Genomic DNA, 13,137 nt, shown 5'->3' with positions numbered 1-13,137 from the left:
TTTAATATTTGAACAATATTACTTCACGTTGTTAATCCAAATGTTCATTTTCCAAACTAGTAGGTAAAATCAGAAAAGAGAATATTTTTATGATGGCCAATGTTATAAAATAACAGAAAAAAGATAGCTCTATTTCAACATTATTTTTTTCCTGAAGTTCTATACTGGTGTTCACAGCAGGTGAGCTGACGCCCCCAGACTTTCAAATGTTTCTTTAGCTTTGCAAAAAGACTACTATGAAGTATTAGATGGCTTTGAGTGGATATAGTAGATTTTAGCACCTTGAATTTAACCAATTTCTTTCATTTAATCTTAAGTGAAAAATAACAAGTCAAGGTAAGTCAAAGATGATGCAATATTTAATTTTAAAACATAACACTAGCAAATGTGTTATGTAATATGCCTGGCTATGAGGAATTTTATTTTGTCTGGGATGTCCAAACTTTGAAAATACAGCAATTCTTTCTCATAAAAAAGATGCAATATATTTAAGGGACACCATGACTAGGCAACAATGCAAACTCAAACACTTTAATGAGCTTGAGGGCCTCTTCATATGTCAGGATCGTGTCAGACAGGGATAACACATAGAATGACACAAAAATAGGTGGTATGTATTTTACCACATGATCTGCTCAGGGAATATAAGCATCACTCTACACATGCTGCCACTGATACTCAAAATCTTGCTTTGAACAGAAAAACAACTCACCACCCCTGACACCATGAGCTACTACAGCAACTGGTATGGAGGCCTAAGCTATGGCTGTGGAGGATTTGGTGGCCTGGACTGTGGATATGGCTGGGGATGGGACAGCTTCCCCAGACTGGGCCATGGCTGTGGCTGGAGGGGACACACATACGGCTGCTGCCACCCTCTGTGCTACGGTGGATATGGGTTCTCTGGCTTCTACTGAACTACCGTGCCAGTGACCCAACATCTAAAATTATAAGGGACTTCCCAAAACTGAGTTCAGTGTCTGAACATTCAATATCATGCTGGGTTTATTTCCACAGAACTATTTAATGTCTCAGAATTTTGGATTTTTCAATATATTCCTACATCTTCATCATAACTCTAGAATCCTCTTCTTTTGCTTTTATACCTGTTTAGATTATCTGTTCCCCTTCTAGTAAAATGTTAACTTTGAAAACAAAATATGGTTTTTGTTTTGTTCATGGAACTCAGTTATGTGGAAGTGATACCCTCTTTTTATTTTTGGCCCTATAGGACACTTCCACAGATTTTGGAACTATTACCTGATTAAGGGTGAACTGATAGAGCCACAGAATAGTTATTTTACCTGCTCTGTACATTGAGACTCTACAAGACCCAGATGGGATTGACGGAAGGGACAATTCTACTCAATTGTCAATGAGGGAAGCAATCTCTCTGGCTTAGAATTATTTTTTTTTCATATACCTCACAAATATGCATACAACTAGCTGTAAAAACCAATAATTCTAGACTGAAATGAAAAAAAAAGTGTTTCAATTGGTTAGTAATTTAATATTTTTAAATTTCTTGCTTTTATTTAGATAATGTTTAGATTTAAGTCAACAAAAAGCAATGGCACTTTAATATATCTATGTATTTATTTATCAAGTATATGTGTTTCATATAAATTGAATCACATTTTTTAATTCAGTACAATGCATAATAAATCTTTTCATTTATTCAAAATTTATTTGGCTTTTTTTATTTTAAGCACAACCAAATGATAATAGATCAAACCTTATCACTAGTCTAATTATAAAGTAAACCACCTTTCCAAGAATTTTTGAATTTGAATAATTTCATCCTGTGTACCATACTCTTCTGCACATTATTTCATTTGACATTTGTATCAAGCAGCTGACCTTTAAGTCAGTAATGAATTGGGGTAAATTTTTTCCTGTGAGGTCATTTTACTCAAAGCATTTTAACTAAAATTTTTTAGTCAGCTCTCTTATATTCTTATTGCATTTTCATGACTAGACATGGCATTCTTCTTTACCACCATTCTTATATTGAAGAACTTTTTCAGCCCAATAAGGGAAAAAAACAACCAGACATAATTTCAAACTAATTTAATTTTTAGCATAAACTGATGCTAAACACAGCTGAACCCACAGAGCCTTCTTATAGATCTGAATTTTCCCTGATAAAAACGGCAGGAGCGGACATTTTATTGATGAAATAAGAAAAAAGATATAAGGAAATATCAATGTTTTTTCCTAAAATCAAATGATATATTCAGGTAACAATATAAAATTAAGATATTTTATTTAAACGTGTCAAAATAGGTAAAGTATGTTTGATTCAATTAAATAGTACTGTCATAAACTTGCCAAAACCAGACATTAAATGGCAGCAGGGCCATGCATCTTATCTTGCAGGTAAAAAAATACACGGACACACACACACACACACCCCCCTCAGAAAAGTAATTGGCTTTTGTAGAGTTACGTAAGCACTAGTAACAGAATCAGGATCAAGGCCAACGTCTTCTGAAACTAGGTGCGACAGTGTAACCTCCTTTGCTCTGTATAGTCTCCCTTCATGGAAGCTTCCATGAACATGGGTCTATTTATGAGGATGTGAAAGATTACATTTCTTAAGTAGAAAAACCATTTCTATAACATTTTGTTGTTATGACATAGAGAATTAAAAACTTACTTTCAATGTTACTTTTATCCAGGTTTCACCTATATCTATACACATCTCTCTATCATCTCTATCTCTATCATCTCTATCATCTCTATCTCTATCATCTCTATCATCTCTATCTATCTCTATCTCTATCTATCAAAAGTCTTTCTTCAAAGGCACAGACTTATTCAGTCTACCTAAAAATAAGTTTGCTTGGCCATCAGTTATCACCCAGCCTTTTAGTCAATCCAATCTGGGTGTTGTAGACTCTCAGTGTACATAGCAAATGAGATACAGTTGTATAGCTCCATTGTTTCACACTTGATCAGGTAATAGTTCCACAGTCTATAAACATGCCCTACCGGGCAAAAAACAAAACAAAACAAAAACAAAAACAAAGCAAAAACACAGCCATCCATGTCATTAGATTGAGAAACACTGTCTATGACACAGGTGAAGGAAAAATATTTTGAATTTATAACAGAAGTGCCCTTAACTTCCAAATAAAAGCTATGATTTGACCAATGGAAGAATATATTTTCAACATTTTGTACAACAATACAGGATCTGAGTTTCACATCAAGTCATTGTCTCGTTGTAGAAAGTTCCTGAAAAGAGAATGACAAAGAATTGTCTAAGTCTTTGAGGCCACTGAATTAAGAGAAAAACAGACAAAAACTCTCAAGACATATATATTTCCCAGTTTTCAAAGATAATTCATATCCAAAGGATATTACCATTTTTCTATTTTTTAACTCAGGGAAAAGAAAAACAATAAAAAATATTTAGTTCATATATTTCACAGTATTCACAATTATTTTATTTTATTTTATTATGTTAATCACCATACATTACATCATTAGTTTTTGATGTAGTGTTCCAGGATTCATTGTTTGCATATAACACCCAGTGCTCCATGCACAACGTGCCCTCTTTAATACCCATCACCAGGCTAACCCATCCCCCCACCCTCCTCCCCTCTAGAACTCTCAGTTTGTTTCTCAGAGTCCATAGTCTCTCATGGTTCGTCTCCCCCTCCAATTCCCCCCCTTCATTTTTCCCTTCCTACTATCTTCTTTTTTTTAACATATAATGTATAATTTGTTTTTAATCATACCACTTTTCTTTGAAAATACATAAATAAGGGTACATTTCACTATTAAACGTTTTTAAAAATTTGCAAAATATATTGATTTTTATCTCATATGGACATAGTTATTTGCATCAGAAATACGAACATAAATTAGTCATCACAGTCAAACAATCTAGCAGATTTACTCAACCATTCATGGGACTCTTAAACTTGTTAGATTTATTTGTGATTGACTTCAAAATGACTCCTTGAGAATTAAAAATTTTTCCAACTTTTTTTCACAATGAAAAGTAGAAATGGAATAAATTTTGATTAAAAGGAAAAAGGATTTAACAGCCAAGGCAAATACTGGGTTAAATATTCCTTTAAAACTTGAAAACCATTTTAATCCATATTCCATCTTCAAGAATTACTACAAGTTATGGCAGGTAGAATTCATTCTTTCATTAATTCAACAAATATTTTTGTTTGTAAGAACAATGAACAAATCCAGTTGGGAGAATGAATTATCAAAAATGTTATTGGGGTGACTGGGTGGCACAGGTAAGTGTCTGCCTTCGGCCCAAGTCATGATCCCAGGGTTCTGGGATGATCCCCGCTTTGGGCTCCCTACTCAGTGGGGAATATGGTTCTCCCTCTTCCTCCGCCCCTCCCTCTGCTCATGCTCTCTCTCATTTGCTCTCTCTTTCTCTCAATTAAATAAATAAGATATTTTAAAAATGTTACAAAAACACTAAGTCAGGAAGTTATATGCACCCCATGTTCACTGCAGCATTATTTACAGTAGTCAACATATGTAAGCACCCTGTGTCCATCGATGGACAAATGGATAAAGAAAGAATAATACACACACACATGCATGCTCACATAGAATGGAATATTATTCATCCATAAAAACAAAGGGAATCTTGCCATTTACAAGAACGTGGATGGACCTTGAGGACGTATGCTAAAGTGAAGTAAGTCAGAGAAAGACATATACCATATGATCTCACATATATGTGGAATCTAAAAAAACAAAAACCAAAAACTGAGCTCATAGATATAGAAAACAGATTGGTGGTTGCTAGAAGCAGGGGTTGGGGATAGAGTAGGAAAAATGGGTGAAGGGGGTCAAAAGGTATAATCCAGTTAAAAAATAAGTAAGTCATAAAGATGTAATATACAGCATGGTGACTATAGCTAATACTACTGTATTGCATTTTTTTTTAAAGTTTTTATTTGAATTCAGGTTAGTTAACATACAGTGTAATATTAGTTTCAGGTATATAATGTAGTGATTGAATACTTCCATGTATCAGTCAGTCTTCACCAGAAGTGCACTTCTCAATACCTATCATCTATTTTTTTTATTTAAATTCAATTAGCCAACATATAGTACATCATCGGTTTTTGATATAATGTTCAACAATTCATCAGTTCAGTATTGCATATTTGAAAATCTCTAAGAGAGTAGATGTTTTTTCTTTAAATTTTATTTATTTATTTGACAGAGAGAGAGGGAACACAAGTAGGGGGAGTGGGAGAAGGAGAAGCAAGCTTCCCGCTGAGCATGGAGCCCGATGTGGGGCTTGATCCCAGTACCCTGGGATCATGACCTGAGCTGAAGGCAGCCGCTTAACTGACTGAGCCACTGAGGCACCCCATAAGAGAGTAGATCTTAAAGGTTCTCAACACAAGAAAAAATTGTAACTGTCTATGGTGATGGATGTTATTTAGACTTATGGTGGTGATCATTTCACAATGTATACAAATATCGAATCATTATGTTGTACACCTGAAATTTGTATAATATTGTATGTCAATTATATTTCAATAAATAAAATGTTACACATTTCAAAACAAAACAAAACAATACAACACAACAATAACAAAACAAAACTTCTGTAACATGTCTAAGGTCATGTAAAGTAAACATGCTGTTAAAGATCCAAGTCCAAGATATGATCACACTCCAGTGGGGCTTAAACTTTGGGTTTGGTTTACTGTCTTCATAGAGTGAGTTGAGCAGCCAGTGAGCACTGGCTCTCTACCCTCCTTGTTTCCTGACTCAGTCATTTCATGACTGCACATTCATTCTTGGAGATTTTCAAGGCATCACGATTTTAAGAGACTCTGTTAAAAATATTACATGATTTTAAGAGTACATATTAAAATAAACTAAAGCCTTAATAAATAAGTAATAGCATACAAAAAAAAATGTTTGCTGATTGCCTGAGAGAAAATAAAGGGCTGGGACACACAGAATTGGTAAAGAAAATATAAGAACAAAGATACTATGATGAAATTAGGGATATGAATAGAGGGATGAAATACTGAGTGGAAAAAATGGATAAGAACAAAAGACCTAGCTGGTGCAGGTATGTATTGGGGATGAATGTAGAATGAGATTTAAAGAGAGGTTTGATAAGAGATATGACATATGGATTATGAAGAAAAGTAAAGAAGAAAAAAAAAATAACTGTAAAGCGTAGAGCCAAGGTCATCTGCATTTTTAGCTAATACTTTGGCGATGGCCTGGTCTGGAAAAATGAATAATGTGTAAAGAGAATATTTTTGAACAGCTTACAGATTGATTATAGAAGTGAGTTTGGTCTCTCAGTTTCTGAAATAAATTTTACTATGTTGATTAAACAAAAGGATGTTTTACAAGCTGATGTATAAAGTCAAAATAATTTTCTTGTGTGTGTGTGTGTGCATTTGTGTGTGTATTCAACTTGAGAAATAAATTTGACATTTGGAGAATTTGATAGATTTAAGAATTTTAAACGTGATCAGTATATTCTAATCTAGATGGAAGTAAGATACAAGTACCCAGAGAATGATATGAAAATGGGAAATGAGAAAATACTTAATGAGAAAACACCATCGAATATGAATGATGCAATATGTTTAGTGATGAAGAATTCTAGGTAGGGAATTTTTATTTTGTGACTTTGAAGACAGATTTCTTTTCTCATTAAAACAGAAAGAATGCAATGAGTTCAAGGGTGTTCTAACGAGGCAGCTAAGCAAGCTCAGAAATTTTAATGAGTGTGCACCTCTCCTTATGTCAACAAACAGATTAATGAGTTGCCTCAAGTGAATGAATAATTTGGAATGATACAAAGGAATGGCCCCATGTTTTATCACACTTTCTGCTCAGGGGATATACGCATAGCTGTATGACATTCACACTCAGGATTTTGCTTTGAACAGCAAACCAACTCACCATCCCTGACACCATGATTTACTATGGCAGCTACTATGGAAGCCTTGGCTTTCGTTGTGGGGGATTCTGTGGTCGGGGCTGTGGCTGTGGCTGGAGATGTGGCAACTTTCACAGACCGGGCTGGGGCTAGGGAAGCCACAGATATGGTTGCCACCGCCCATCATGCTATGGAGGATATGGATTCTCTAGCTTCTACTGAACTACTGCTATACTAACCCAAAATCTGTTACCATGAGCGGATTTGCCACAACATTCTTCAGTCAATGCAGTGGGATTACCCTAGGCTCATTTGCCAAGAGAAATCCAAGAATTTAAGAGAATTTATTATTTTAAGGTATCTACATTATGTCCTCTGGCATCCCGAGTTTGGGCACTAACAGAGGATTTATGTTGAATACCAATAAATGACCTAACTTGAAAAAGAAAATACAATTCTGGGGGGTGGGGTTTGTTTAACACAGTTATATGCACATACTTATATGTAAGTGTTACTGATTATAATTAGAAAAACAGAACACACAATTACATATGTGTGTGTACATATTAATGCATAAAAAAGAACTCCGGTTTGAGAATTAGTAATTTGAAACAATAGAACGTTACTCTTCTTCTTTATTTTAGTTATATAACTTTCAGAATTGAATTTGGCAGCAAAAAATCAACTACAGAGTTTTAAATCTTCCTACGTTTTAAAAAATATAGTTGTTTTACATATTTCATATTTATCTATTTCTATTTCTTAATGGAGCTCAAAATTTGCAACTAATCTTCCACCTCTATTGTCTCCCTTTATTTTATCTTATAAAAACAGGTGGTGTTACATCTACATATTTGTAGTCGCTAGACAACCACATCCTTACAACTATAATCAGAGCAAACTTTCCACAAATCTCATAATCCATATTGCTAAATTTTCATAGAAAATAAGCTCTGTTTTCCTATGAATCTTTGAAATATATATGATCTTCCATTATTCATAGTCTGCTTTCATCTATTTGTTATGCACATAAAATAAGACAGACATAAAAGTTATTGATAACCTGGAAAATCAAATGTGAACTGGGGTCATTCATCTCCCTCATCCCATTTGTCTTCTTATGGGGACACTGTTCATCATCATCATCATCATCATCATCATCACACTGAAGTATCTGTAATCCAGGAAGAATAATATACAAACAGAAATATCATTGTGAACCAAAATGTTGTGTGGTTTCAACTAACCAAAAATGCCATTCAATAATTAAAAAAGAATTAGACCCCATTCATCCCTTCAAAAATGACTATTTTATCGACGGGACAGTAGTCCCCCCTTATCAGTGGTTTTATTTTCTGTGGTTTCAGTTACCTGAGGTCAGCCATAGGTGAGAAGGAAATGATCCTCCTTCAGGAATGTTGTCAGAAGATCAAAAGCAGCTTCACGCTACCTCACAATGCCTATCACTCACCTCGTGTCATCTCATTTTGTAAACATTTTATCATCTCAAGAAGAAGGATGAGTACAATAAAGGTATTTTGACAGAGAGGACACATTCACATCACTTTTATTACAGTATATTGTTACGGTTGTTCGACTTAATTATTAGTTATTATTGTTAATTTTTTCTGTGCCTAATTTATAGGTTAAACTTTATCACAGGGATGTATGTATAGGAACAAACATGGCATATATAGTGTTTGGTACTATCTGTGGTTTCAGGCATCCACTGAGAATCTTGGGACACATCCCCTGTGAATAAGAGGGGACTACCATATAAGAGATAAGGAATAAAATAGGTAAAATATCAGAATTTCTAAATTTTTCCTAAAACTGAATGGCATCTTCAGGTAATGGTATGAACCTATTGATACTTGGTATAAGCTGGGCCAATGTAATAAAAAAAGGACAAAACGAAATCACAGAATTAAAGATCTGAAAGGGACAATAAACTCTGTAATTTTGTCCCGTAGTCTTGCAGGCAGGGAACCTCAGAATAAGCCATTTTAAGACTAGAGTATTCAATTATACTATGCTGCTTCTCTCTTTATTTCCTCTTTGAATGTTGTCACATAAACCATTTTGAAAGTTCTGGTGATGCTTATAAGAAAAGCTTAGATGCAGCAAGATGGCGGCTGTCTCAATGTCAGAGACGCTGAGGCAAATGTTGTGGGGGAAAAGAGCAGTGGCTGTAGCTGCCATTTCTGTTTCCAGGGGTCCTATCAGGTCGTTAAGCACTTCCAAAATGGAGCCTGGCACAGGACCAAGCTTGGGACACGCAACTCATAACAGCTGATGAAAAATTGGGTATCACTACTTTAACTGGTGTTCCAGAAGAGCATATCAAAACTAGGAAAGTCAGGATCTTTGTTCCCGCTCGCAATAACATGCAGTCTGGAGTAAATAACACAAAGAAATGGAAGATGGAGTTTGATACCAGGGAGCGATGGGAAAATCCTTTGATGGGTTGGGCATCAATGGCTGATCCCTTGTCCAACATGGTTCTAACCTTCAGTACTAAAGAAGATGCAGCTGCTTTTGCAGAAAAAAATGGGTGGAGCTATGACATTGAAGATAGGAAGGTTCCAAAACCCCAGTCCAAGTCTTATGGTGCAAATTTTTCTTGGAACAAAAGAACAAGAGTATCCACAAAATAGGTTGGCACTGACTATATCTCTGTGCTTGACGGTGAATAAAGTCAGCTGTGCAGTATTTATAGTCCATGTATAATACATGTCTTAATCCCCTAATAAATTTGACCTTTAACCACTAAAAAAAGCTGATTTTTATGGTGATTGATCTCTTTACTTAGATTAAGAGCTATGTTTCTTTAACATTTTTATTGTTCTGATATAGAGAACTGCACCTGTCAATTTGTAGGTTATCTGCCTTTGGATATAATTAAATGATGAGCAATGTTAAAATTCAACTTTAGGTAACAAAACAAATGAACAAAGACCCATGATGACCTCTTCTTTCAGTCCGTGCTGTCTAGGAGTTGTATGGGCTGAGCAAGGGAAATAAGGCCAAGTCACTTACCCTATTGAAGGATCACACTGTGGAGTTTGATCCTTTCATTTGGTTAGTATCTCCAAGGACAGGCGCTTTGGGCCTGACAAGCAGTAATCAATATAATTATTACTGCCATTGACATTCTTAGTATAAACAATATTATCATAATTTTGTTTTCTTTAGATTATATGAATCTGCATCTAAGGTGAGAGAAAATGTTTGGAATTTATAACAAAATACTTCTTCACTGCTAGGGAAAATGTAAGAACATTTTTCACTCCTCCATCCATCAGCATCAATAGCAACTTGGGTCATGAGTGAAAACTTAAAAAAATAATAATAATAATGATCCACATCTGCCTTTGATCCACTAAATGGGCAGAAAAATAATAACCCCTAAAGAAATTTCCAATGTAAAATTTTCACTTATGCATATGGGGAAAAACATTTGTTTCATATTTTTCAAATTCCTTTTTTTTTTTTTTTACAGTGGATGGACATTTATAAGTGATGAATACCAAAGTCATGTGTTTTCTTCTTTGAAAACACATTTAGCATTTATTGTTAGTGAAATTTTTCATTTGTGTCCCATATTGTTTCCATCTATAAAGCAGAGATAGTCTTAGATGTTAAAAAAATAATTAGAAGCCTTTAGTCATAGTTACATGCTCTGACAGAGTTACACAAGGAGACTATGGAATCCTTAATGCTATGAAATTTATTCATACTTCTAAGTGATTCATTAAAAATGAAAATATTCATTCTATCAATTGGCTGATTTCTGAAATGAGGAATAAAAATGGAATGCATTTGGGTTAGAATAGCATGGAGATTAAAGGCTAATATTGGGGTTAGTGCCACTCTGAAACCAGAAAGCCTGCTGGAACTCATGTCAGCCATAAAGCATTTCCTAGAACAGCAGATCGGTTGCTTAGGTTATGATATGCATGATCCTTGATTTAATATCAATGAAAGTCATATAACTCTTTCAAAAAATATTGAGTGCCAACTAAATGCTAGGTTTCGTTTAGATACTAGGTCAGGTCAGTGAACAGACCCATCCAAAAACTATGTCATATTACTTATAAATCTCAACAAAAGCTTAGCAAAATGGTTATTGTCATAGAAAACAAGTTTCTTGAGTCCCAAGTGTCAAGGTATGGGCACATTTGCATAGAGCTTTAGGTATCACTGATTAACTCTCTGGGCTGAGGTGAGGAACTCTGAGTATCAGGCCAACTGCTTCCAAAGAGTGCTTCTTTATTTCTTGTCCTTCTTTATTTTCTTATTTTTTTATTATTATTTTTAAATTTTTATTTACTTATTTGAGAGAGAGAGAGCACAAGTGGAGGGTGGGAGAGGCAGAGGGAGAGGGAGAAGCAGACTCCCTACTGAGTGGGGACCCCCCCACACCTCCAACATGGGGCTCAATCCCAGGACCCTGAGATCATGACCTGAGCTGAAGGCAGAAGGCCAACCAACTTAGCTACCCAGGCACCTCTCTTGTCCTTTTTAAAAAGTGTGCTACACATGAAGAAAATTTCTTCCAGGTTGTACAAGTTCTTTTAAAATTTAAGATGATTTTAGGAGTTTTAACAACATTGTCAATATCCTAGAAAGGTTTTGTTGATATCTTAGGAAAGACAACTTAGAAATTACCTACAGACAAAAAAATGGGCACAGACTAAGCAAAGAGAAGACAGGGGCAAGTGTATAATATTGACTATGGAGATCTAGGTAGAAGGATGCTGCGTTCTTTTGAATATAGAGTTAGAGCCAAAACCATTTTTCCCACTTCACACTTATACCTGGATGCAGCAATGAATCATGGAGGAAGGAAGTTGGGTGATGTTTGGAGTAAGATTTGAAGAAGATCTAAGATACATGGATAAATGATGAAGGGCAGAGAAAGAGGGGGACATGGTGTAGGGGGGCAAATATAATCTGCACTTGTGGTAGCAGTGAGACTAGAACGTATTCTGGAGAAAGGGCCCAGGATACTAAAAAAAACGTACTGTGGGAAGACTTCCCACAAGATAGATTTTTGATCACTTGATAGTCTTTCCACTAGTGATTTCAATTCCGCTATGCATTTAAACCAAATAAGTATGCTGGCATTTAAAGCCAAAAATAAACCTATTAGTTGTACATTGCCAAAATTTTAAAACTCTAGAAATCAGGTGAGATTTTGTGGTTGTTTTCTGGTATACATGGCAAGTGAACCAAATCTGTCTTGACATAAAGTGTTCTTTTATATTCTAAAAAGAGGTGCATCATTTGCTTCTCATGATACAAAATACATGTGCCTTTTAAAGAAATTGATAAACTTAAGAGCCTTGATCTTAATTATTTTTTGCTATTTTGTAGAATCAATTACAGTAACTCTCAAATGCCAGTGATGAGAAGATATTTAATTAGAAATTCAACAATATTTAATGTAACTGATGTCAAGTGACTGGCAATCAAGTATTCTGTTTAGGCTTTGGTATGTTAATACTTTGAAGAAATAGCAATTCATTCTAAGAAGATTATAGCAGCAAGCTCTGCTCTACAGCCTATGTAGCCAAGCAGGTTCAGACATTCTTTATGCCTGTGGTTGGGGGACCACAGATTAATAACTTGTGTCAGGCAAATATAATTCATGGAATGACACCAAAGGAAGGGCACATATTTTGTCATGTTCTCTGATCAGAGTATATAAGCGTCCTTGTAAAGATGGCGACATTCACACTCTGACTCTGGCATTGAACCGCAAACCAACTCACCACCCTTGACACCATGAGTTACTACTACGGCAACTACTACGGAGGCCTGGGCTACGGCTGTGGAGGCTTCAGTGGCCTGGGCTGTGGCAGTGGCTGGGGATGCGGCAGCTTCCCCACACTGGGCTGGGGCTGGGGCTGGGGAGCCCGAAGATATGACTGCTACCGCCCACTGTGCTATGGAGGATATGGATTCTCTACCTTCTACTAAAAGTATTTTTGAAATTGGTTGCAAAGTGAAAGCCTCCAAATTTATTTGGTCCTATTTTTGTGCTTTGATTCCCAAAACATCTATCTTATATTCTCCAGGACCAATTGATAGCTATTTATCAATGGTTAAACTGCTTCTACAAATATTTGGTGCTTTTTACCTCCAGAACCCATCATCTTTTTTTTTTTTTTAAGATTTTATTTATTTATTTGACAGAGAGAGAGAGAGAGAGCACAAGC

The 13,137-nt window shown here is 35.4% G+C and overlaps 2 protein-coding genes and 2 pseudogenes across 2 annotated transcripts; all 4 read left to right on the top strand.

Annotated features, from left to right (window-relative positions):
* The first annotated feature begins 725 nt into the window (after positions 1-725).
* Positions 726-917, top strand: LOC118018894 (keratin-associated protein 19-7-like). The gene has a single exon (XM_035017693.1). It carries the CDS (start codon positions 726-728, stop codon positions 915-917), a length of 192 nt encoding a protein of 63 aa, XP_034873584.1.
* A 5,814-nt stretch (positions 918-6,731) lies between these two features.
* On the top strand, positions 6,732-7,135 carry LOC118018893 (annotated as a pseudogene).
* Positions 7,136-9,041: 1,906 nt separating this feature from the next.
* LOC118018892 lies at positions 9,042-9,585 on the top strand (annotated as a pseudogene).
* Positions 9,586-12,703: 3,118 nt separating this feature from the next.
* Positions 12,704-12,915, top strand: LOC118018891 (keratin-associated protein 19-7-like). Its single transcript, XM_035017692.1, has one exon. The coding sequence runs from the start codon at positions 12,704-12,706 to the stop codon at positions 12,896-12,898; it is 195 nt and encodes a 64-aa protein (XP_034873583.1). The 3' UTR covers positions 12,899-12,915.
* Positions 12,916-13,137: the final 222 nt, after the last annotated feature.

The sequence above is a fragment of the Mirounga leonina genome, unplaced genomic scaffold (genome assembly GCF_011800145.1).
Source record: "Mirounga leonina isolate KUSES-001 unplaced genomic scaffold, KU_Mleo_1.0 Mir_172, whole genome shotgun sequence".
NCBI lineage: Eukaryota > Metazoa > Chordata > Mammalia > Carnivora > Phocidae > Mirounga > Mirounga leonina.
This window is presented reverse-complemented; position numbering and strand designations above follow the sequence as displayed.